The sequence below is a fragment of the Anastrepha ludens genome, chromosome 2 (assembly GCF_028408465.1).
Source record: "Anastrepha ludens isolate Willacy chromosome 2, idAnaLude1.1, whole genome shotgun sequence".
Lineage (NCBI taxonomy): Eukaryota > Metazoa > Arthropoda > Insecta > Diptera > Tephritidae > Anastrepha > Anastrepha ludens.
In genome coordinates this window covers 166,361,283-166,388,424 of record NC_071498.1, presented here as the reverse complement: position 1 = coordinate 166,388,424, position 27,142 = coordinate 166,361,283, and the positions used below count along the sequence as shown (strand labels likewise).

At 38.8% G+C, this 27,142-nt stretch overlaps 1 protein-coding gene across 3 annotated transcripts; it reads right to left on the bottom strand.

Moving 5' to 3' along the window:
- Positions 1-5,112: 5,112 nt before the first annotated feature.
- Positions 5,113-8,983, bottom strand: LOC128855788 (YLP motif-containing protein 1). 3 transcript variants are annotated; one of them, XM_054090967.1, is made up of 4 exons: positions 8,878-8,983; positions 8,659-8,810; positions 6,831-7,111; positions 5,113-6,769 (listed from the first exon to the last, which is right to left on the bottom strand). In XM_054090967.1, exons 3-4 carry the CDS (start codon positions 6,852-6,854, stop codon positions 5,666-5,668), a joined length of 1,128 nt encoding a protein of 375 aa, XP_053946942.1. In that variant the 5' UTR covers positions 6,855-7,111; positions 8,659-8,810; positions 8,878-8,983; the 3' UTR covers positions 5,113-5,665. The 3 variants fall into 3 exon arrangements, with proteins under 3 accessions (XP_053946942.1, XP_053946941.1, XP_053946940.1); XM_054090966.1 differs by lacking the exons at positions 8,659-8,810; positions 8,878-8,983 and adding an exon at positions 7,243-7,872; XM_054090965.1 differs by lacking the exons at positions 8,659-8,810; positions 8,878-8,983 and having other exon boundaries at positions 6,831-7,872.
- Between the last annotated feature and the right edge of the window lie 18,159 nt (positions 8,984-27,142).

Sequence of the window (27,142 nt, the reverse complement as noted above, 5' to 3'; positions counted from 1 at the left end):
CAGAACAAAAAGTTGTATACGTTACCGAAGTTTATTTCATAAATACTGTAAGCTTTTAACCAAGCGTTAGTGACTGCTACCTAACGACTTCTCCAAATTTCCAAACTTTAAACGCGTTTTTCTCAAAACACGTTTTCTGAAATTGGCACGCAGCATAACTCAAACAATTTTTAATATTTTTAATCAGGTTTTTCACTACGTCTGTATAATAACCTTCTTAAGAAAAGAGCGTAGGGGTTTTTCGATAGATTAATTTAAACGATTGTTATAATTATTTAAATGCCGTTTTTTTAGTCCAAAATAGAGTTTTTTCCTTCAAATGCTTGCTAATTCCACAAAAATAAATATTTTTTAAATCCCCTACGTGTTTCTCTAGCTATTTTTATCTAGATTAAGAAAAAAATGTTTCTTTGTTCCAGATTAAAATTTGCACCCTCTGTGCTGCGTGCCGCGGAGCTCCTTCAAGAGAAACCACATTACAAAAAGGTCTCCAATGCCGCCATTTTGTAAAATTTTTTGATCAAAATTTGTAGTTTTGTGTTTTAGTATATAAGTAATAACTTCCCAAATCAGAGTGATTCCTTTCCCTTTCCTTCTGTACAAAAAAACTCTTTGAAAATCGTGTTTATTTTACGCGTGTTCAGTGGTGTTACCCTTAAGTCAAGTATGCGCCGTTTTGTTCGATGACGAGTTCCCAACGAGATGCCAACTTCATAATGCCCCTCTTATAGAAGCTCGCTTCCCTATTGTCAAAAAACTCGGAGAGCCAATTTTCACAGGACTCTCTTGTGGACAACTTCCGACTACCAAGCTCGTTCGCCATGGACAGAAATAGGTGGTAATCACTTGGTGCGAGATCCGGACTATACGGTGGATACAAAAGAACCTCCCATCCGAGCTCCCGGAGCTTCTGGCGCGTCACCAAAGATGTGTGTGGCCTGGCGTTGTCCTGATGGAAGACAATTCGACCTCTGTTGATCAAAGATGGCCTCTTCTGCATGAGTGCTGCATTCAAGCGGTCCAGTTGTTGGCAGTACAGGTCCGAATTGAGCGTTTGGCCATAGGGGAGCAGCGCATAGTGGATGATTCCCTGCCAATCCCACCAAACACACAGAAGAACCTTCCTGGCCGTCAATCCAGGCTTGGCCACCGTCTGGGCAGCTTCACCGCTTTTCGACCACGACCGTTTGCACTTCACGTTGTCGTAAGTGACCCACTTTTCATCGCCAGCCACCATCCGCTTCAAAAACGGGTCGATTTTGTTGCGATTCAGAAGCGATTCGCATGCATCCATACGGACAAAAATGGTTTTTTGCGTCAAGTCGTGTGGCACCCATACATCGAGCTTCTTTTTGAATCCAAGCTTCTTCAAATGGTTTTTAACGGTTTGATGACTAATGCCCAGCTCTTGGCCGATGCTACGGCTGCTACTATGCCGGTCTCTTTCGATCAATTCAGCGATTTTATCGCAATTTTCGACGACAGGCCTTCCGGACCGTGGCGCATCTTCGATCACCTCTGCACCAGAACGAAAACGTTGAAACCATCGTTGTGCGGTGGATATGGAAACTGTATCGGGTCCATAAACTGCACAAATTTTATTGGCAGCATGAGATGCATTTTTGCCTTTATCGTAGTAGTACTGTAAAATATGCCGTATTTTCTCTTTATTTTGCTCCATGTTTGCGACGCTATAACTCACGAACGACTAAAAGCAAACAACAATTAATCAAACACGTGTTAGCACGTGAAAAGAGCTTTCCAAAAAGCTCTAGCGTGAACCGATGCGACGAATACAACTAGAACTACGCGCTTGCAAAGACAAGCTTGCGAAAATACCGCAAAACTTTTTTGACAACCTTATATTTGTATACTTGCCTAGCGCTCCCGAGTATATTTTCTCCGGTCCACAAAGAACTGCGCCTGCTTCTTTCTCGGTCCGTCTTCCATGTCATCACGTTCTGGTCTATCTTGTAGGTTTTAGATAACCTTTCCCAAGTCTTTTATTTCCCAGTTCAGTATTAAAGTCTTTGACAAAACTCATAAATCTGTAGTTAGACCTGCAATAGCATATGCCTCAGATTACTGTCCGCTGTCTGCTAAACAGGAGATGAGAATACTTCGATGAGCGTTGGACTTAAAAAAATGGAAAAGATAAGCAATAAATACATCAAAAGTAGCTGTCATGTAGCTCCAATAACTGAGAAATTGAGAGAAAATCGCTTGCGCTGGTATGGGCACATGCAACACAGAAATAGGTAGCACAACTGCTACCATCAATGGGACGTGGCCGACCCTTTAAGTCCTGGCTAAACCCTATTAAAAACGATATGCAGCGAAGCGAGGTCAACGAAGGGATAACCCAGGGCCAGGTAACCCAGGACCAAGTAACTAAGGGACCATGGTTAGGGCAAAGAATATGAAGAAGTATTGAAGCCTTCTACAAAATTGATAGCATATGTATATTAACCCTTTGCGCTCGAGCGGTGCCTCTCAGGCATCACTGCATATGATGCAATAACTCGAGCGGCACCATTCACATCGATGTGTCTAAATGTCTTATCTCGTGTGATTCTATCGCCATAGGAGATGAGAGCTGTACCGCAAACTGTTTATGTTACAGACACAAGCAGCAAACTATGCGTGAATGGTTGCTTATCGCTACTATATTTAGTCTGTGGCACCACTTTCATCTCCTATAGCGAAGTAGGACTTTGTCTTCGACATCAGTTCGAACTCAGCCTTCTTGGCGATCGCAATATTTCTTTCAAATTTGGTGAGCCCAATAAGTAATGAACACAACGTCGAAATTACCTCTAGTAAATATGAGTTAAATTTTTATGCAATAACGAACGAAATTACATCACTACATAGACAGCTTGTCCAGGAGAACGAAGACAGAAGTGATAAAGATAGCGACCCCGTTAGAGGTCGTTTATAACGCGTGATTACCATTCGGAATTCACAGAGAGAACGTTGGTTCGAATCTCGGTGAAACCAAAATTAATAAAAACATTTTTCAAATAGCGGTCGCCCCTCGGCAGGCAATGGCAAACCTCCTAGTGTATTTCTGCCATGAAAAAGTTCCTCATAAAAATATCTGCCGTTCGGAGTGCGTTCGGAATGCATAGAGTATAGGCGAGTTCGCAAATCTTCATCTCTCAAAAGTGCAAATATTCAGGTCATATATGAAGTCAGTATTGTTGTACAGAAGTGAAACATGGTTGGTCTCTAACACCACCGCACAGAGGCTACAATCTTTCGTCAACAAATACCTCTGCAACATCTGTAGAATATTCTGGTCGCACAACATCAGCAACGACGCGCTGTGGAAATCAAGGAATGAACAACCCAAACGATGGATGGATAGGTCGCACACTGCTATCTGGTACCACAAGAATGGCACTAGACTGAAAACCTCGAGGGAGCAAAGGTCGCGTTCGGCCAAAAATACTTGGAGAAGATCGATGGGACGTTGCAAAAACAACAGCCCAGAACCGTGTATAATGGGAAAGCCTTGTCGAGGTTCTCTGCTCCCGAGTGGAGTGAACAACGATATAAAAAAAAAGATAGACATAGACTATACTACCACAGAGAAACAATGGGCAAGGTGTCAAATCACAAAATCTAGGCGGCCATTTGAGAAGTTCAGGAAGTACGGTCCGAAGACAAGCCGAGCCCAAAGCCACATGAAATAGCGACTCGTGGTGGGAGCAATTTTTTTTCGTGAAAGATATGTGGATTTTCAGCAATGCTCGATATGCATTTTGCCAAGATCTATCATTTTCATAAAGCGCCAAGGAGAACTGTTTAATGCCCTTTTCAAGAGTAATATCACCATTGCCCTAAGATCCTACCCACTCTGTTATAAGGTTTTCTTCATGCAGGCAGAATCTTTTCCCTCCGCACCTTAGGAAGGGTAGGAAGATGATAATATCCGATGAGGCGCCCCTTGGAGCGATGAAGTGACCTTTCCATGTTGGTGACGATGAGTTTCGTATGAGCTTTTCGACGACATAGACATAGCGCAGCGAATAAAGATCCAGGTGCTTCGTTGGATGGGTCATGTCGTCACAATGGATACAAACGCCAGGGATTTGAAAGTATTCGATACGGTACGAGCTGGTTGCAGCTGTGGAAGAGAAAAGCCTCTTATGTCTCAGATGGAGAAGAGATTGCTTCACTTGGTGCGTCAACAGGAGCCGGTTAGCACGAGAAAGAAACGACTGGCGCGCTTTGTTAAACTCGGACAAAATCATGAAGCGTTTAACGCGCCAATTAAGAAGAAAAAGGTTGTTGGATTACCAGCAGTTAGAGGTATAGAAAATAATTATAGATGAATTTCGTTCAAATTTTTCAAGTAAAAAGCAGATATTAAAGAAAATAATTGTAGAAAAGTGACTATCAGATTACGGAGATCGACTTTTGATACAACTTTGGCGTTCATTTCCTCGACAGAAATGATTAACAGAAATGACTAGGTATCTGATAGCGTCCCAAGAAATTGCCATGTTCCAATATTCACAGATGATTCAAAAATGGACAGTATAAAATGATCTGCCGTTTTCGCCGCAAATCTCTCATTGACAGATAACAAACTCCCAAGGCCTATAGCATTAACAAGACAGAAAAGCTACTAACCGAACAGTGGACTAACGGTTAGGTTTGTTGCTCGGTAGTATTTGACCTACCTTTTTTCAGTGCTATAGGGTTGTTACGACCACAAATTACGTAATTATTTATCATGCCCTCCCACGCCCAGTCCTGACACACGGCTGTGAAGTATGGACGATTAAAATGAATGGCGTGAACCAAATAGCAACATCCGTGAGAAAAATTTTGAGAAAAATATATGGGCCAATCCAGTTGGCAGGCGGCACATTTCATGTCCGATACAATCTATTACTTGAACACCTTATAAAGGGGCGAAACATCATAAAATACATTAAAGCCCAACGAATACGCTGTCTTGGACTCGTAGAAAGAAGGTCAAAGCAAAGAGCACCAAAACGAGCCTTCAAGAGGCAACCGTATAGGAAGCGAACTAAGGGAAGGCCAAGGAAAAGGTGGATAGATGCGGTTATCGACGAACTCAAAGAGATGAACATACGAAACTGGTAGCGATTGCCAGCGAATCAAGAAATCTGAAGAAAGATAGTTGTGGAAGCAGTGGTCCACCCAGGACTGTCATGCTAAGAAAGAAGAAGAAGGATTATTTTAGGAGCAAAGTCCATTCAGCGCTGGGTGTTTGAATGGCCCGCATTCCAAAGAATGGATTCCAGATAAATATTGTGCCACAGTAAATATTTGTTGTCACCAACTGAACTCCTTTTAAGAGCAGCCTTTCTAAGGTAGTCGAGCAAACAAACTGAGGATAGGATTGTGGCCGGGAAATCTATTTTTTTTTTGATTTCACTTTATGAAAGTTCTATTCAAAAACCTTTTTAAAAAATTATAAAATTTATTTGGTTTATTTCTTTCAATAAATTAATATAAACTATTTGTGTGTAAATGGCGCATAAAAGATACGATTTGTGACATTCGCATGATTCAGAAGAAAGTTTTTGTACAAAGATACAAAGATTGGATAGAAAATGCATGAAATAGTCAGAGAACATGGAACGCCTTAAAAACTAGCTCAATACTTGAGAAATCCTTAGTGCATTTACTTCTTCTTGGCCGGCAAGTATTTGTTGGCTGGCCCTTCATAATTGGCAGCCGATTGGTAGTTCTGCTGGAAGAAAGATGACTGTTGCTGTCCAATACTGCCACTCAAATTCGCAGCACCACTAGAGACGGAAGTAACCGGAGCAATACCCTCATCGGAAATGTGAGTGGAGCCGCCTAACGAATCGTATTGAGCTTGAATTTCCTGCTGGGCGCGTAGAGCCTCTTCCTGGGTCTTATATTTAATGAAGTACACCTCAGGTTTGTGCGACTTCTGTTGACCTTGAGCCTGTTGCAATTGCTGTTGCACCTCAGACAAGTCGGGCTTCTTCGACAGCACATAGATAACGGTCTTCTCTTCGTTAGCATTCTGAGCACGTTTCAAAGCGGCAGAAGCCAATTTGAGATTTTGAGCTGGGGCTTTAATAAATACAATGCGATAGTTCTTGCGGACAGGTACATTATCCAGCTGTGAGCCCAAATCAAGCTCCTCATTGTCTTCGGGAGCCGAGTGAATGTAAATATCTTTGCTGATGATGGCAGTCTGTGGGCGTGGCTGGAATGATTGGATATTCGGTTGTTGGAAGTTCGGTTGGAAACCACCCTGACCGCCCGACGAGAAACTCAGTGGTTGTGAGAGTTGAGCGGCGCCACCAAAGTGAGACTGCTGCTGCTGCAATACGCCCTGTTGCTCGGCAAACTGTTGCTGATGGCTATGAGAAAATGAATTTCCTCCAGAGTTTTGCGCAGGGGCGAAATAGGATTGTTGGGGTTGCTGTGGTGCTGCCGGTGGTGCCTGTGGCAATGGAATCTCAACTCGTGGTGGCTGCAAAGGAATTGCTGCCGGCTGTGGTAGTGGTGGTAGTGGTGGTGCGTTGAATGATTGTAAAGGAGGCGATTGCACGGGTGAGTAGATGTTGTTCTGTTGTGGTGGCGCAATGGGCCCACCAAGTGGAGCTGTTGGTTGTGGACCGAGTTGATGGTGATGATGGTGTTGGTGATGGTGCGTAGCTGGTGGCGCAGCGGGCGCCAATGGCACCGATTGTGGTTGTTGGTATTTGTAACCAGGTTGAGCGCTGACTAAAGCCAGTATGGTGAAATACTTTAAGGAAATATTGAAAATTATTATTCACATAATTTTTATTTCACTTTATGATACCTACCAATGCAACAGTAATTGACTTCATCTTTGATTTGTTCAAATAATTTGTGGTGCTGCCGATCTTCCTTACTTTCTCTGACAAGTTCCAGTGTGTGAATGATACCAATCTCTGAACCAGTTAACGCTTTTATAGATGGTCAACAAATAATCAAAATGCTTCTCAACAAATTGAATTGATTCGCATTTGCATGAAGTCACCGATTTGTAGCTTTTTCATATCCGTTATTGGTGGTGTCGTGTGAGTATACGCAATCTGCGCAGCATAGCAAGCGCCCGTGTGACCTTTGCGTGTAACAGCAACAACAAAAAAAAGTATCACATAACAAAGATTAGCAAATGGCCCAAACTGGTCAATGCGTATTAAAATGCATCCTGCTTAGCATAAGGTCGACCGTCTGTCTGTCTCGTATTACCTGGCCGATTATCTAACTTACACACCAAACGGGTGCGCACAGCAGCGCCCATGTAAGGGGCACACCAGCAGCCAACTGTTTAACGGCAAAGGTGTAAACAAGTTTTCTCTATTTCTCTATTTTCATTGCTGGAATTATGAAATGGACGAATATGTCACTCGTTGTTAATTTAAAGCAAAATTATTATTGTTATTTTATAGTCTTCGTAACAGCTTTTTATTAAAAAGACACACAAACAAAGTGAAGAGATAAAAACTCCACACAGCAAACGCACAATCGGCATTGAATGGCTTTCAAACAATTCTAATTTGCATATATCCATTCATTTCTTCATCACTTTTGCTTTCTTTCACTTCAGCTGCATTCAGATGTTTCACTCCACACCACAGCACTGCGGCGCTGTGCCCTCAGTAACATCACAAAACGACCATTAGCCATATTTATAAGCAGAAAAGATGCCCATATCAAATTATAATAAAACAACGGGCATTGTGGCCACAATTGGGCGTTTCACAAAAAAATAATTGTAGTTTTCCCATCGTACGCGCACAATGGAGAAGGCAGTTCCACTCCCAGTTTAAACACATGTTGACATTTCGTGGTCGTAGAGATGTCAGTAGCAGCGCTAATTGTTAATCCCGGGGGCGGTAAACCGGGACGAGTACCGGGACTACTTTAGAGGTAGTCAGAACTTTCAAAAAATTGGATTCTCTTTTACATGTTCTTAAAGTATATTATAATATCTCAGAAATATTGTGTGAAAATTTGAAGTGAATCCGAAAAATACTTTTCCAGTTATTCAACAATGAACAAAGAGCGCCCGGGTTCGGGCTCGGACAAAACTTTAAAAGCGTTCTTCTCAAAACTATGTTTTTTGATCTGGTGATCACTGTAACTTAAAAACCGCTTGGTAGATTTCAATAAAATTAATACTGCTTTTGAAAAACATAAAAAACTCGTGCCTGAAGGAAGGATTTTTTTTCAAAAACTTCGATTTTTTTTTTAAACAATTAACTGTGGGTTTTTGTCTTGAAAATCTGAAAAATATTTTCTGAGATCGCCATATTGTAAATTTTGAAAAAAAGCTTCGATCAGGCACACTAATTTCTCTTGTGGGATTGATTTTAGATGAATCTCCAAAGACTTGTGATGATCACCGCAAGGGCCTTCTGGAGAAACGGGCTCCACACAAATAGCAATAACTTTTAAAATTAAAAATTTTTTTTTTTAATTTTGCTTGTCAAGTCGAAACAGGATGTATTAATGCTTTGTTTTTATTTTTGTAAAATAAAGCAATTGACTAGGAAAAAAAAATTATTGAAAATCATCATTTTTTCGACTACCCCTAAGCCCTGAATTCAACTGTTAAACTTTATGTTTCAAAAGAGGCTGTGAATTATTGTAAAGTTCTCATACCTTCAAATTAAATAATACAGTGTAACGAAAGAGTTGTGTTGTTTTGAACTGAATCAATAATTTTCAAAACATTTGCATCTTAAATTTGCTGTGAAGTCGGGTGCAAAATGAAAATCCGTACTTTAAGTGTGTTGTGGGAAGTTCGTTGAAATCTGTAAATGTATTAAACTTTTGGTTACAAATTCTTTATAATTCATAGGTTAACAATTTAAATCTTACATTTTTGTTTAACTCAATACCCGATCACTAGGCAGAATCTAATATACAGTATTTTACGCTTTTAAGAGAAAATAATTAATGCCCGTGAAACTTCGTATTCCATTTGCTTACAATTGGCAATTGAATGAGTTGAACAGTTACAGAAATGAATTGTGTGAGAGCGTAACAGTTGTGGCAGCGAAGGGGGAATATACTCATAGGTAGAGTGAAGAACGGATATGCTCTGTTACAAGGCGGGTTTGTTACAGGTGATGGCATCCGCCCAGCTGATTTTTATGCTTTCTTTGCCATTTGAGGGCATTGAGAATGTATAGTTGACGATTTAAATAATATCGAAGGAGAAATATTATACAAAAAGAAAACATGAAAGTGTATTGGGCTTCAAATAAGGATGATAGATACCATGATGGACAGAATAATGAGATGGCGCCTATCGTGGTCCCGCTACTTTGCGCTCAGCGAATTTGACAACTAGTTACGTGATTTTAGCTCCAGTATGGCCAGATTACCATTTTCGTAACTTGATTTAGCATTCTTTTTTTGTTATTTTTATTATTTTTTGTCTCGGAGTTTTAGTTCTTTCTTCATGACATTTTTCTAGCTGTTCTAATATAATTAAAATGTCATGTTTATAATTTTGTAAAATATACATTTTTTAATAATTACTTAAATAATTCACTCAGTTTTATTTAGCTTTACTTTTTTTTAACATCTGGTGGCATTGCCCGCGAGTGCAGGTGTTGTTGGTGTTCTTCTGCTTTCGGCAGTCAAATCTCTCTCCCGCTACTGCAGTGTTGCCTAGCTTTGGATATAAAAACGCATTAAAATGCCCATTCAAAGAAAATAACCCAACAAATTTTTATTGAATCACTTAAAGAACTTTGTATGCGTGACAAATTGTCTTTAAAATGTGCGTTTTTTTAAATAAATGTGTTATGCTTATGTACAATTTAATTTATGAGGTTTTTTTGTTAAGCCAGACTCTTTTATTAAGGGAACGACTTTTTTGCTGTATTTGAAGTTATGTAACTAGATAAGGTACTCTTTTCATTCAATAAATTCAAAGGCTTTTTAAAATGTGTAAAAAGGTTTTCAATCTTAAGAAGAGTTGGGAGAGGGGTATTTAATATTTTTGCATAACCTTTTCAGGGCCACGAAGTGTTAAACAAAGAGACGAAATTTCTCAATATGCATATATATTTTTGATAACAAACAATAATATCTATATCTTTAATCATATAAATAACTGCATAAGCTGATCACTGTTCCATAGATGCAATTCTTAAGCCTACAAAAACGGCTTGTTTGTGATCACAAATATGTGCACGCATAAGTGTATTTGCATACATATGTTTATAATATTTAATTAAATTAAAGTTAAATGCTTTAAAATGTCTATAGGAATAGTAACTGAGCACCGATCCATTCACACATTGTTCAATCTTATCAGCGGCTGTGCAACAATATTAGACACTATAAAATGTGTAGATCCACGACTTGGTTGAACAATTTAATATGATTTGCAAAATATTTAAGATTTTTCCCCCCATTTTTTCAAAATACTAAATTTTATAAGAATTAACTAATTTTCATTAGCACTAAAATCTTCTCAGAGTGACCTTTTATAACATTCTTTCTTTAGTAATACAGTTTTTTTAACTTACAGTTTCGGTAGCTTTAAATTAAACGCAAAAAGAAACAAACACGAAACTTCAAAATTTTCGCATTTTCGGTATAAAAAAGCACTAAATTTATTGCGAAGAGCAAATGGTTGGCAATACTGCACAACTCAGCAAACGTGACGTCACGTACGCTCTGATGGGCGCAATCTTGTTTCTATCATTCTTGGATAGATACCATGTTTGCTCGTTAGGTATGGTGAAAAAATTGTATTTGAGGGGAACTTTAGATTCTACGTCATTCGTTTTGTGTTTCACAAAATTTAGCTTTAACTTAGTGAAATACAAAACGAATGACGTCGGCATATCCGAATAACGGTCTGCTAGGTAGCACACCTCTAAAATTCTTTTCACCATGGGCTTCAAAAAGAGTTAAGTGGAGGAAAGCATGCTGATTTTGGTATTAAAAAAGCAAAAACAAAATACACGTATTCTTTACTTACGAGGCGTATTTTTAAAGTAAGTACCGTTTTTAATTTACGTCGCCGCAGCGCTGCGGTTGCCCTTTAGCGCATGTACAGTGGCTCACAGCTTATTTCGTGTGGCTGTATGTTAAACTAAAGAATTGTAAAATTATTTTTATTTGATTTATTTTAAAAAAAATTTAAATGCACAATCAAAGATAAATTATTTCTAATTACAAACATGTATAAATACATTCAAATTTTTTCTTCTTTAGTAGAATATTTACAACAAAAACAGAATACTAGGTAAATTGACGTCACAGCTTATTTCGTGTGTTCACTTTTACCGTTATCGGCGCCAGTAAACCGGTTAGCAATTATAAGAAATTTGTTTTGCATAGTATATTAGATTATATCCTTATTTAGTTTACACATTGAAAGTAGTCGGTTGTCCAGCTTAATTTAAAAATACCGTGATGGGTCGTCGTACGTCGATTGAAAGGCGCGAACTAGTGATTACGCATTACAAAAATGGAAAGTCGAAGATAAAAATTGCTCAAATTGTAAATTTGAGTACTTCCACAGTACAGTACATTATTCAACGCTTTTCTCGTGAAAAAAGAGTGGTTGACAAAGGCCGCCAAGCTCCAAACAAAATTTTTACAGAAGCTGATGAAAGGTGGATATTAAGAAAAATTAAAAAAGACCCACGAATTAGTGCGCCAGCTTTGACAAAAGAGGTTGAAAAAGTACTTGGTAAGTCATGTAATCCTGAAACAATAAGAAGAATTCTGCGCAAAGCTGATTTCCATGGTCGTACAGCTCGAAACAAACCGTTTGTTAATGAGCGTAACAGAAGATTAAGGGTGGAGTTTGCCGAAAACCATGTTAATAAAGACCAAACATTTTGGAATAACGTTATTTTCGCCGACGAAAGCAAATTGAACCTCTTTGGTTCCGATGGAAAGTCTTTCGTTTGGCGTAAGCCCAACGCGGAGCTGGACCCGAAGAATCTGCGTGGTACAGTAAAACACGGTGGGGGCCATGTAATGGTTTGGGGCTGCATGTCAACAGCTGGTGTCGGAAACTTGGTTTTTATCGACGAAATTATGGATGAAACAGTTTATTTGAATTTATTAAAAAATAATTTACTACAAAGTGCTGAAAAATTAGGCATTCGGGACAGGTTCAGGTTCTATCAGGGCAATGATCCGAAGCATAAGTCGGAATTAGTGCAACGGTGGCTTATATGGAATTGCCGTCATGTGGTAAAAACGCCAGCACAATCACCTGTTCTCATTGTAATTGATAATTTATGGAATATTCTGGATCAAAAAATTAGAAAACATAACATAAGCAACAAACAAGATCTAAAAACAGCATTGCAAGTGGAGTGGGAGAAAATATCTCCTGAATACACTGGAAAACTTGTTAGCTCCATGCAATCCCGGTTAAAAGCTGTATTAAAACAAAAAGGCTACCTCTACAAAATATTAGATTAGTAAAAACTTAATAAATTAAAAAAAAAAAATCATGTTTTTTCTAGTTTGGTTAAGCACACGAAATAAGGTGTGACGTGGATTTACTTATAATTTTGATTTTGCTGTAAATATATTACTTAAGAAGAAATAATTTAAGTTTATTTATGTATGTTTGTAACAAGAAATAATTTATCTTTGAATGTACGTTTAAGTTTTTTTTCTAAATAAAGTTTATACAAAAATATTAAACTTTTTTATTTTGATTAATGGGCACACGAAATAGCTGTGAGCCACTGTAGCTACATCTGTTGGGAAGCTACAGACGTCATTACGGAACCATCCGATCGAGTCTACATCTGTGTACGTGATTTTTAAATGCCTCCACCTATTGAGAATCCCGCCGACTGTGAGTTGCGTGCTGCAATACGGTTTCTCTGTGCTTACGGTTTCACGTCAGTTGACATTCATCAACAAATCAGTGAAGTGTAATTGAAAACATTATGAGTGATGAAATGGTGCGGAAATGGGTTAGGACCTTTAAAGACGTCCGCACAAACATTCATAATGAGGAACGAAGTGGGAGAACTTCGGTCATTACCGACGAACTGATTCAAAAAGTGGACTGTAAAATGAAAGAAAACACACGATTCATGATTTTGTCCTTAGCTGAAAAGTTTCCTGCTGTCTCAAAAAGTGTTCTTTACGAAATTGTGTCCGAACGTTTAAATTATCGGATATTGTGATGACGCTGGGTGCCAAAAATGTGAAGCAGTGGTTGTCTAATCATGCGGCAATCTTCTTTGACGATGGCATACAAAAGCTGGTCCCAAGATACGATAAATGCCTCAATAGTAATAGGTATTATGTAGAAAAGTAGAGTAAAGTATGGCCTTTCAAGTGAATAAATTATTTTTGGAAAAAATTTACTTGTTGTTTTTTTTATTTCAAAACGGTACTTACTTTAAAAACATGCCTCGTATATGCCATCACCTATAATAAACTCGCCTTGCCTCTGTTACGCCTACAGTTTATTTAACCTATGACCAGTCACGTCAAAAACTGTTACACTAAGAGCGACATGAGGTGTTTAAAACTCCCTCTAGGATTGTTTTAATTTTTATTAAAATTGATTAAACAAATAAATTGATTGCATGCTTACCAATAACTCAATTTATTTTGAACAAAAATGAAACAAAGTATTACAGTCGGTCAAACAAGTTTTGGCACAGTGAGTTTTTTAGGCGGGCCAAAGTTTGCCAGGTCTGGTTATTGTGTTTAAAAGCTATTATACTACAAACTTTAACTTTATACAAAACAAAAAAAAAAATAATTCATCAAATGTTCAGACATAATTTCAAACTTTCACTTTTTTCTGCTATGCTATTTTAATTCCAGCTAACGAAGTGCAAGTTTCTGACCGCTTGACCGCTTGAAGGGAAGATAATGCAGTGACCATTGGCAGAAAAATTAGAAAAAATCAACGAAAATCTCCAGTAATTTCAAACTTGCACTTTAATAAATTTGAATTAAATTAGCCGTAGAATTGCATTTGAGAGAAACATTTTTCAATTCCAGTTAAAAAGTTCGAAATTCTGATGAAAATTTTACATTTTTTTTTTGTAACTTTTTTTTACTTTCAGACAAAGATTGAAACTTCGACTTCTGCGGCTGTTGATAAACTAAAAACTATATTTTCATAAAAAAGGCAACGAAAAAAAATTTAGCATGAAAAGTACTATAAATATTGTAAGAAAATAACATTGTGTCAAATATTTTTTAAGTAACTGAACATAACACCAATTTATTTATGCAATCATTAAGGGGTTATTTACAGTTAGAATTTTCAAAAATTTTCTTAAATATACTTTCTAGTAATTAATCGCAGATTTTTTTTCACCGATAAATATTTTTGGTTTTTATAAACAATTTAAGGCCGAAATGTTAGCCAAAAATCGATTTTTTTGAGAAACCGCCATTTTGTCAAAAAAATTCATTTTGCTTATTCCTTCGATTTATTATTAGATTTAACATTACTTAAACGAAATCTGTTTGATTTTTTAATTTCAGAGGACCCAGTTCAGAGATATAGTGGTCAACGCACAACGTCTGTTTTGAGAGGAGCTCCCGGAGATCAGCTGTAGCTCCTTTCCAAATAAATATTTTTACTAATACTAAGTCTTAAAATACAGTTAAAATATAACGTAATATGTGTACAAATTTTCAAGATCAATAAATTTAAAAGTTAAAAGTTGGAGAAAATTCTGGAAAATTCGCTTTTTTCGGCCTTCTAACTGTACATAACCCTGAAGCAATATGAACATTAGAATTGCACACGAGGAAAAATATTTTTAAATTCTAGGTAAAAAGTTCGAAATTCTGAAAAATATTTATTTATTTTTTCTGAATTTTGAACAACGCTTGAAACTTCGACTTAGCTGGCTGTTAATATACAAAATGAACGAAAAAAATTGTGCACGAGAAATATTGCAAGATATTGTAATAAATAGCATTGTACCTAATCTTTTGTGACTCACTGTAAATATTTGTATGCATTTGTTTTTTTTTTTTAAATAGTTCAAATTATTAATAAACATGCCATCAATTTATTTATTTTACCACCAATTTATTTATCTTACAAAATTTTAATAAAACCAAAACCCGTTCTTAAGGGACCCTGACAAACTCCACGTCACTATTCGCGTAGCATTTTTTCTCATCACTAGTTAGTGGTTAAATAAACCGCAAATTTAAGATAGAAATGTTTATTATTCATTCAGTTGGAGATATAATTCGGAGATACAATTTCCAACATCTGGAACCAAGCGCTGATCCTCACATCGGACTGGTGTCGTGCTGAAAGATTATCTATTAATCATAGCAAGGCAATCATTGTTCCTTTAACAAACAAATTAATAGTCTAAGAGCTGGTAAGCATTTTTAGCAGATATTTGAGGCACAATGAAAATCATCTAGAATACTTTTTTCATGTTAGCTAATACAGAAACGCAGACCTGGCTTAGGAGTGGCGAGGATAAACCAACCCTTGAATTTAAAAAAAATTTGTATAATTACAAAAAATGTTTTGAGGCAGGTTGAAATTTTTACTACATATTATTTACGAGCATTTTGGAAATTACTTTGAAACCGTGGGCAGACAAACATTTCGGTGGCAGGCCATGGACGTTCCCACAGGATTCGGCACCATCTCACAAAGCTCGAGTGAACCAAGAATGGTTAAAATACAACGTTCCGAACTTCATAATGTCCACATAATGGCTCTCAAATTCACCAGATGCGAATCCGATGGATTATTCTCTTTGGGCCATTGTGGAGAGCGAAATCCGAACTAAGAGATTCGCCAGTCGTGAGGCGCCGAAAAAAAGCCATTGCCCGCAAGTGGGCCAAAATACCTGCAAGTCACATTCGGGCAGCTTGCGATTCCTTTCTGGACCGTCTCAAGGTCATAGTCAAGACAAAAGGTGGTCATTTCGAGCGAAAGCAAATTGATTATTAATTTTGTATTAGTTTCACACATTTTTTACTTTGTATTGAATAAAAGTAATTTTCCAAACTAAATTTATGGCCTTTTTAATTGGTTACACTTCGAGTGCCGCACCCTGCAAGCATCATAACAGAGTTACTGAATCAGAACGTAATTTGCTCATTAACTGCTCATTTGATTCTAAAATGTGTTTTAACCGAAGGTTTGAAATCATAATTTCAGATCGCAATGAATGGGAACTGGGGGGACTTTGGGTGGATCACAGAAGTCTCGAATGATTCACAGACGATTGAAAAATGATAATATAGTCGGGGCGGGGATCTATGGTCCAAATAAGAAAATCTCCGATTCAATAAGCAAATGGCCTAGCAACGGAGGTGATGGAGATGCCAATGCATCAATATCGAATGACTTTTTGGGGTAGATTTTGGTAAAGCGACGTTATTGGACCATCGTTTTTTTTTCATTCATAAGCAAAGAATCTCCTTCATAGTCGAAGGTCAGCGGTAATACGCTTAATTTTTTTATTTACTCAAATTGAAGAGAACAACGTAGATGACTTTTAACCCTTTGGGGCAAGTGTCGGCATATAGCCGCCCAAGCCGTTTTACCGTTTCGTCCCCGTGTCGGCATATAGCCCTCCAAATTAGTTCGTAGCTGCAAGGCTCGCGAGGTCTGTCGTCCTGAGCGATAAGATACGCATAAGTAGGTATAGTAAAAGAGGCACGTTTTCATTCAAAGGCATTAGGGGCCATTAGCGATGAAGTCTTATCTTCCTTATAATTTAAACTAACGATGTGAGATGACGGTAGAGTCAGAACGAATTTCACTGCCAGAGGAATCAGCCGAGAGTTAATTAAGGGTTAATTCTAATAGGTTGGCGCTATGCCCCACACAGCCAATCTTAGGTTCGATACCTTGCATACGGCCTTCGAAAATCGAATAACAAATACCCCTACTATTATTTGGCTGCCCAAAGCTGCGATTTGTCTCCACTCGACTCCTTTTGATGGGCGCTGTTAAGTTTAAACCAACCATCCAGCGCCGATACAAGAGTTGAAATATGAAATTGAAGTTGGCATTAATGAGAAAAGTGCCGCAGCTAACGAAAATGTATGTAATGAAAAATTGGTTCGACAAAAGCGGCACAGTAAAGCCAGTCATGGAAGTCGATTGAATAAAATTTCGTCGCATGTTCATAGCAAGGCATACCGTAAACGTGAAAATATTCATTCAAAATATTCAACCTTAGAATCAAATGATGCTTTCGTAGCTCTTTTCTCAATTCATACTCTAATTTTTCATACATATGTAAAGGGTGTTAGCTACATGAGAAGTATCGTTATCGATAACTATGGTTTGACAGCTGAGAAGGGCAAACTGTGTTAACATTTCTGTTCAGTAAGGTTTGGCAAGTCATCATGAATTGTTTAATGCCAAATTAGGGAAATTTTCTTTGAAAAAAACTCTGTTCGCGAAGCTCACAGGAGAAAGTGTTGAAAAAGTCGTCGAAATGTCGATTCGTCTTCAATCTAAAAAAGTTGACATTTGCCCTTCAACTAGTCGGAAAATTTTAAGTAAAGATCTTAGCTTATATACAATATATATATATATAATTGGCGCCTACACCTTTTTCGGTATTTAGCCGAGCTCCTCCTCCTATTTGTGGTGTGTGTCTTGATGTTGTTCCACAAATGGAGGAACCTACAGTTTCAAGCCGACTCCGAGCAGCAGATATTTTTATAAGGAGCTTTTTCATGGCAGAAATACACTCGGAGGTTTGCCATTGCCTTCCGAGGGGCGACCGCTATTAGAAAAAACTTTTTCTTAATTTTGGTGTTTCACCGAGATTCGAACCTACGTTCTCTCTGTAAATTCCGAAAGGTAGTCACGCACCAACCCATTCGGCTACGGTGGCCGCCGATCTTGTGTGATCTTAGCTTACGTGCCTATAAAATACAGCTCCCGCAAGAACTGAAACCAAATGACCATCGTTTGCGTTGCATTTTTGCTGATTGGGCTCATTTAGATTTATTATTCAGATTTATCGAAAAATTGGACATATACCTCGGCATATATATACCGGATATCTTATTCAAAAAATTAATGCCTTGCAATTATCTACCATATTATAATAAACAACATTCGTTCCAATAATATTCCTGTTTTGTATAGTGTGGCCGCGATAATTGGCACAGATTGCAGGATCGCCCTTCTTAAGGATTGGGCCGAGCACACTGAAGTTCCAATAGGCAGACATGTTCTCATCCGACCATATTTTGCCGCCATGTTTGAATAGCTCAGCCGGCAGTCCGCTGGCGCCCGCGGCTGTGCTGTTCTTTAGCCGCGTTATTGCTATTCTCACCTCGTCGGGTAGCGGAACGCATTTTCACATTCTCTGTGACATGCACAGCTGATACTAATATATTTAAAAGGTTGGAGCAGTTTTCCCTTCATAATTTAAGTATGCTCTGAATGTAAGTCACCAGATCGCCGTCTTTGTTCTTACAGGAAAACGCCCCGGTCTTGAAACCTTCTTTAAGCCGCTGAACTTTCTGGTAGAATTTTCGGGCGTTGTTCCTATTGGCCAGCATCTCAAGCTCTTCGCACTCACGTATTTCGGCCTCTCGTTTGTTCTGTCGGATAATATGTCTCCTTCCCTTCTTAGCTCTCTGTAGCGATCCCACATGGCTCGCGTTGCGTCCGATCGCAGCGTGGCTCTATAGGCGGCATCCTTTCTTTCTGCGGCAGCATGACATTCCTCGTCGTACCAATTGTTTTTCCGGGCTCGCCGGAATCCGATTTCTTCTTCGGCGGTAGTACATAACAAGAACTGTTGCTCCATTGTTCGTGCATGCCGATTTGTTGGGAGCAGGAGTGAGAGTCGAGTGGCGAATCTTCTGGCTGTCTGTTGTGATTGCAACTTTTCGATGTTGAACATTCTTTGTGTAGTTAGATGTACGCTTTTCGCTGCACAGAGGCGTGTGCGTAGTTTGGCTGCAACAAGGTAATGATCCGAGTCGATGTTGGGTCCTCGGATCGTACGTACATCTAATACACTAGAAGCGTGTCTTCCAACTGCCACAATATGATCGATCTGGCTTCGTGTTTTTCGATGAGGAAACAGCCAGGTAGCTTGGTATATCTTTTTATGCTGGAATCTGGTGCTGCTGACTACCATGTTTCGGGTCCCGGCGAAGTCGATCAGCCTCTGTCCGTTACCAAATGTTTCGTTGTGTAGGCTGAATTCTCCGACTGTGGGACCAAAAATTCCCTCCTTGCCCACCCTGGCGTTGAAGTCGCCAAGCACGATTTTTATGTCGTGGCGGGGACAGCGCTCATAAGAGCGCCCCAAGCGCTCATAGAAGGAATCTTTGGTGGCATCGTCCAATTATAAATCACGCTTTGAGTGCGATACGCTCGTCCACTAGAATAAACGACAGTATTGGGACGAATTCTCTCTCTCACAATAAATCAGACACCGAATTTGAATGGCAGTGATGTCAGCCTTTACTCTGACAAGAACATCAACCAGCCGGGCAGCGGCACCACCCTCGTTAAGGGAGTTGTAAGTTGTCATCCATGGCTTTGTTTGTGTTTTCATTAGGAGGATTTTTATGTGGCGGGTCCCAAACCCAGCGCACAACCAGCTATCCTGGGATGCTTCCATTCTCACGTTGGTTCGCTCTTGAACGAATGTTCGGAAGATATCCAGAGGATACTTGGGCTAATCCCGGATGTTGTGAGCTGCTTGAACCATATGTAGAAGAATGGCGATCAGTAACTTTCCCCACTTGCGTGGACTTCTACATATGGAACCATCCTCCGGGTTTACTATATGGTTGTTATTAAGATTACCTGAAAGTTCGTTCTTTGTTGGAAAACTCCAACCTGCTTAAACTTCAAAGTCTGAGGGTCCATTAAATCTCAATACACAAAATATATTTAAATTATATTTTAATAAAAATTCTGATAAAAAGTTTACATTTTTTTTTAATTTTTTTGGTATTTTTAGTTTTTTTGTGTTGGTTTTTTTATTTTTCTTGCTCCATTTAATTTTACTCAAATTTATGTCGCCCACTTTTCTAAATGAGAATCCGCATCACTGTGCACCACGTGATGGCATACTTTTGCCTCACTGTCACCACTTATGCCACAGATTTAACACTTTTTAATTATGCGCATAAAAATGTATTAATTTTTTTTTTCTTTTTTATGCCAAATAGATGGCTTCAACGGTTGTGTTCCATACAGCTGTGCGAATTTGTGCGCTTCATACTTTCCCTCGTTCATATCTTCTCATACCGCTTCCGTGTAGTGTAATTCATTGAGCTCTAAATTAAATCACTTTGGAGTAAAATACAATTTGTTTATTTGCAACCAAATGACATAACCTAGACAACAAAATCGAATTATGTATTTTCGAACCTAATTAAAGCGATCAAGTCCACATATAAATTATGTAGGTTAGTATAATAGAAAAAGCAGCGAAACTATGCAAAAGCATACCGGGTGGTTCATGCACACGGTGGCGGTAAAATTTATTGCCCCATCAGAAGATTTATAATTTTTGCAAAGGCACCTGCCATATAGAAACAGACAAGCTATGGAGCGCTTAAGATTAAGATTTCCATCACCCAAAATCATTTTTTTTATTCAGTAAAAAAGTTACTCAAACACAGAATTGGGTGATTAATTTTGCGCAACCTTGTACAAATCGCTTCAAAACTGGCATAGTATGAACAGAACTCAATTTATTTTGCTATACAGTTTTGTAGTAGAAAAACTTATCAGCGTTCTAGTAAATTCTGTCGGTGAGGGGCAAGCGCACTGAGTTGTTCAGTATCTACCATAGGTCCGCATCACGTCAAATTATCGAGAAAATCGATTTTTACCATTGCGCAGTTTCTTTCACTAAACCAAACAAAATCATGATATAAACTGCACGATATTTCCCATGATGTTTCCCTTGTTCACCCCACTTGGGAGCATAAGACCTCGACAAGACTTTTCCATCGAGCCCGATTAGGGACTGTTATTTTTCCGCCTTCCTTCTCCAACTAATCTTTACCCGACCGCAACCTCTGATCCCTTGCGAGTTCCAGTCCAGTGCCAATCTCGTGATGCTATCTGGTGGGTTTTTAAGCGTGTGGCCTAACCATCGCCACTTTCTGCATTTAATTTGCCATAGAATGGATTCCTCAATCGTTAGTCTCCACAACGCGTCTTGCTGAGAGTATTCGTCCAGAATATTCTACAGATGATGCAAAGGCATTGACGAAAGATTGTAGCTTCTGCGTACTGGTGTAAGAGACCAGCCTTGTTTCACTTGCTTCAGAACTCACTTCACACACTTCGCTGAATATTCGCTGGTTAGAGCCCCTCTGCATTCGCCCGAACGCCGTCCTTTCTTTGTTTAGCCTAGTTGTGAGTTTTTTGAGAGAGGAGGCAGATGCTATCGGGAAGGTCTAGGTCCTGAAGATATCTAGCGAATCTCCATAAGAATCCTCTTTGGAGCAGGGTAAATTGGCTCATGACGTGGTTTAAGACGATCGCGAAGGGAAGTGGCGACAGGAGACAACATTACCTTTCGCCTGCATTGGTAATGAATACGTCGTTGATATTGCCTTTGTGAAGTATTGCTAGTTCGGAGTTCTCATAAAGGGCTCTGATGAGGCGGATTACCTTAGTGGAAACTCCCTTTATACTGAACGCAGGCATATTGTGACTCGTTTGATTGTATCAAATGCCTTGTTAAAGCCAACGAACAGCATGTAAAGCGGGGAGCCCCACTCAACTGATTGTTCTGCTTGCTCGGCTCATAAAGAGCGTTTGATACTTTGGAGTCTGTCTGTGTATATGGCGCTGAGCAGAGTTCTTTCTCGCCAGTTGCCGTAGTCACGCAAATCGGCTTTCTTGGGCAGCTTCATGATGATGCCTTTTGTCCAGGACTGACAAAGCTTTTCATTATCACAGGTGGCGGTGAATTGGCGATGAAGAATTTCAGCTAAAAATTGTGGGTCAGCGATTAGTAGTTCTGGCTGTTTGCCATCTTCGTGCGAGCTTCAGCTTATTATTTGCCGCCAGACTAGGGCAGTATGTTGATATTTTGCTGCTAGTTGTTGTGCTGCCCACTTTAAAGCAAGATTCACTGCTGAGAGCAACGTTGCTTATTGTCGCTCAAAGTGTTCTTTCTATATATGATTCTGGTCATCATTGAAAGTCTGTAAAGCACCATTCAGATCTTTGATAGGCTGATTACTACTACTTTGCTAGTTGGTTAAGCGACCAACAGCTGTCTCGTACTACTGTGGGCAAAAAGTAAAGGGAATTTGATTGTAAAATGAAAAATCTTTATTTATTCTTGAAAATCAATTTCATCCCCTTCAAAATAATCCCCTCTCGAAGAACGAGTGCAGTGTGAGACGGTGCATTATCGTGATGCAAAAACCAAGAGTTGTTGGCCCATAATTCTGGTCTTTTTAGACGAATTGCTTCACGTAAACGACGCATAACGCTCAAATAATATTCCTTATTAACAGCTTGGCCAGGTGGAAGGAATTCATGGTGCACCACACCACGAAAATCGAAAAAAACTGTCATCATGTCCTTTATTTTTGAACGACTTTGACGTGCTCTTTTCGGTGTGGCCTCGCCTTTAGCACGATATTCGCTTGATTGGTCGGTTGATTCAGGGTCGTAAGCATAAATCCACGCCTCATCTCCCGTAATGATGCATTTGAGCTTGTCCTGATAGTCTGAAAGCATTGTTTCACACACATCAACGCGACGAGTTTTTTCCAAGAAATTGAGAGTTTTCGGTACCAAACGTAATTTGACTTTTCGTAGGCACAAATGGTCTTTCAAAATGGTTTTCACAGATCCTTCTGATATTCCGATCATATCAGGAAGGTCTTTAACAGTCAACCGACGATTTTTGAGCACTAACTCCTTCACTTTATTGACGTGTTGGTCATCTGTTGACGTCGATGGTCGTCCGGAGCGCTCTTTGAAGTCTTTGCACCACTTATAAACATTTTTCTGCGGCATGGTCGAATCACCAAATGCCTTCTGCAACATGCTAAGCGTTTCCGCAGCCGAAATTTCATTCCGCAAACAAAATTTGATTTCACTTCTCTGCTCAATCAAATCAGACATTGTAAAAGTCGAAAAATGCACTCTTGGTCGTTTGGTAAACACAAGCGTAAATATATTACTGATAATGACATTCACATGAAAGTTGGCCCAGATGTTATTAGCAGTGCTGTCAACTCATGAAAAAAATAACTAGAGGGAAATTTTAATCCCGCGAAGTTTGACAATAAATTCACCTTACTTGTTTGCTCCTCCTGCCGCTTCTGCTACGCAGCCAAAATCTTCAATGAAGATCTTCTTCTGGCCGATTTTTTTTTACTTGTTTCGCCGCCTCTCTCAAGGCTGGTATGCAGTTGGAGAGAATCATCATTGATGAGTTGCCTTTTGAGTTCATTTCTGCGCTGAATGATGCCCCAAGTAGAATCAGAGATCCAAGGTTGGATATTAGTTGCTTTTACTGCACCAAATTTCATTTTCTAGGCACAGTTCTTGAAATGATTTCGACCTAAGAATTCAACTAGATCATTTTTTGATGCATCAACTGGTTACTTTCTTTTTTCTGGAAACAGTCAACTGTCAGTCAACAGTCAGTTCATATTTTTGAATCATTAAAACTACCGAAGTTTAATTTTAAATTATTTCCGTATACCAGCCACGACGACCTTGATAAGATCTTTTGAGTATTCAAAACTTCCTTGTGTGAGCCGATACATGGGAGCCTGCACTGCCCTGGGGAAAGATGATTCGTTCTCCTCTGTTGGTTTTCCTTAATTCTCAGAAAATTTTTGGCAAATGGTGGTCTACCTCTTGGAATGAGATACATGAGCAAGGAAGCCTAAAGATGTCTAAAAACGCTAAACTTCCATACTATTGATTTAACTTCAAAATCAAGGCCCAACGCGTAGGTAACACAAAAAATGCAGCAATTACCGATAACTGTGAAAAGACTTTTATATTTCCAGTCTGACAATAAAACCTTTTGATGACTTTTTTTCTTACACCGAATTATTATGGAGAGACTTACCATATATAATTTCAATCTCAAAATAATTGTGAACGATCTCTTAAATTTTAGATGAATAATAAAAGAAAATTTGATCTAACTCAGTTCATGCCAGCAGGCAATGGTGAATAACTCAGTTTATTTCTGCCACAGCAGAGCTTCTCGTAAACTGTGTGTGCCTTTCTAGAGCCGCATAAAACTCAAGGTCGCGTTGTCTTTAGAAAAAGGTGAGGTACACTTTGCAAGTTTAAGCAGATGCGCAACCTAAAGCTGGCAGTGTCATATGAGCAATACTCATTATTTTTATTTAAAATAGCAAACAACAGAAAAAGCTTATGGAAATGATTGCGATTGTATCCAGCACCTGGTGGATGGATACATAAAAGCGACCTATAATAAATCAAAGGCATACGAAATACAGTCGCCAGTTGGCAGTTTCAAATTTCTCAATCATTCAATACACACAACGGGCGGCTACTGTGCAGCTCATTTGCATGCCAACAAAGCGCCTAGAGGCTTGTCAAAATTTTTGATTTGTTAGCTAATTTGTTATTGTAGTTATTTTGATAGCAATATCGAATTAATTTTACAAGTCGATTTGGAAATGTCGATTTTATTACAGGGTGATTTAAAATATGTTTAAGTTTTTCCTAGCATAGGTTAGGTCAGGTACATCGATCATTGTGGTTTCAGTTTGGCTGGAGTAGCCCGGGTAGGAAAGCAGAGTATAGCAAAATAAAAGTATTTGAAGGATGACGAACTACAAAGTGAATGGTTTTGATAAAGTTTTGCAGATTACCTGTCTTAATAACATCTGTGGTGTATGCATTTTCTCTCTCACTTTCCTCTTCGATTTGATAAGTGGGGCGATTGACTCCCCATCGGTACTCGAGAAAAGTAATTTCAATATTCCTCAGCGAAGCTTACAGAATCACAATATGTTCCGGTTAGGGATGGTTCGAACTAATTATGCTTCCAATCCTCCAATTTCCGAAACCTTGAGATAATTTAATTCGCTTTCAAATCATATAAGCCTAGATTTTTCTTCAACAAAGAACCACTTCAAAATGTCACTATATGAATTGTTGAACTAAATTCTTAGTATTCTAGTATTCTTTATCTATAAGTTATAAGAAATGTTACCTTATTTTTCATTCATTACAGCAAAACTAGTAGTTTAATTTATTTTTGATTGAATTATTTATCATTCATCTGTTTTTCATAGGCCGCAAGAAAGATAGAAAAGAAAGATAACTTAGATAAAACGAAACTTAAACAAAATAACAACTTATGCTCGCGAAAGCAACACAGCTGAGGAGTAAGTGAATTTTGAGATGATTACTTACGGGGCACCGAGGCGGCCGCCGTAGCCGAATGGGTTGGTGCGTGATTACCATTCGGAATTCACAGAGAGGTCGTTGGTTCGAATCTCGGTGAAAGCAATATTAATAAAAACATTTTTCTAATAGCTGTCGCCCCTCGGCAGGCAATGGCAATCCTCCGAGTGTATTTCGGCCAAGCTCCTCATAAAAATATCTGCCGTTCTGAGTTGGCTTGAAACTGAAGGTCGCTCTATTTGTGGAACGACATCAAGACGCACACCACAAATAGGAGGAGAAGCTCGGCCGAACTCCCAAAAATATATATAAATATACATATATATGCATACGAGGCACTCGTACTTATATTGAGTCACATGGTAGAGATTCCTATCGTACAGTGTCAGTTAAGGCCTCCAACACTAAAGGGAGATGACCGCCTTCAATATACTTATAAGTAATCCAATCTGTTCACTCCTGAGATGAATAAAAGCATGCAACAGCTATGCTCCTGATATACATATGCGCGAGACGAGCACTACCGTAAATAACTGGTAGTTACTCGTATTAGTTTTTCACGATTACTTCAATAATTATTTTTAAAAGACCTTACAGTTTTAGTTAAAACACAGCATTAAAAAAAGTATTATAATTCTATAAAATGACATGACATAATTAAATGAAAAAATAATGTGAAGAAATTTCCAAAAAAAATGTTTTTTTCTTCATAACAATATATATATACATGTATATATATAATTGGCGCGTACAGCCTTTTTGGGAGTTTGGCCGAGCTCCTCCTCCTATTTGTGGTCTGCGTCTTGATGTTGTTCCACAAATGGAGGGACCTGCAGTTTTAAGCCGACTCCGAACGGCAGATATTTTTATGAGGAGCTTTTTCATGGCAGAAATACACTCGGAGGTTTGCCATTGCCTTCCGAGGGGCGACCGCTATTAGAAAAATGTTTTTCTTAATTTTGGTGTTTCACCGAGATTCGAACCGACGTTTCTCTGTGAATTCCGAATGGTAATCACGCACCAACCCATTCGGCTACGGCGGCCGCCTCGGTGCCCCATAAGTAATCATCTCAAAATTCAATTACTCCTCAGCTGGGTTGCTTCCGTTCCAACTTTCGATTAAATGCGTCATTCATTTCACGATTTGACGCTGGTATTCCTAACCTGACTAATAAACTACCGCACATAAAGTAACACATGTCTTCGATCAAGAGTAAAGCCCGATTATGTATCTCCTCATTCATCTCAAGATCCGGATTTCTGACATATTATCCTTGTATATATTTATGCCATAGGTTAGATGGAAAGCATGTCGAAATGATGATAGCAAATAATGTGCGTATCTGACTTGGAGATACAGAAATAATGGCTGCAACGATGGTCGTATCCCAATGGGTGTCGTATTCTAATATAGTAAATTGAGTTCTTCACATGCAGCACGATATGTTTAGAATATTGAACCATTAACAGTCCGTAGTGACTCAAATGCCGTTGGTCCACGCACATTTACTAGCAACAACCGCAAATAGAAGCATTCATCATTCTTTTGATGAACTGTACTATATACATACGACCAAGAGCATCAGTAGAACGCACAACCGCAATGTTTCGTATCCTTCTTGCATTACGGCTTTGTTGGGAAAGATTCGATCGTCTTGGTTGCGGCATTTATAATGATGATTCAAAGAGAATACAAGTTACTGTGATTATATATTTCTGACAAAATTTATATTATCAAAGTTTCTACTTAACCATAGACAAAAT

Excerpts from the sequence above, each read along its gene's own strand:
- LOC128855788 (XM_054090967.1), bottom strand. The coding sequence starts at position 6,854 with ATGAAGTCAATTACTGTTGCATTG. Across the intron at positions 6,770-6,830 it reads AGTCAATTACTGTTGCATTG|TATTTCACCATACTGGCTTT; the intron begins GTAGGTATCATA and ends ATTTCCTTAAAG.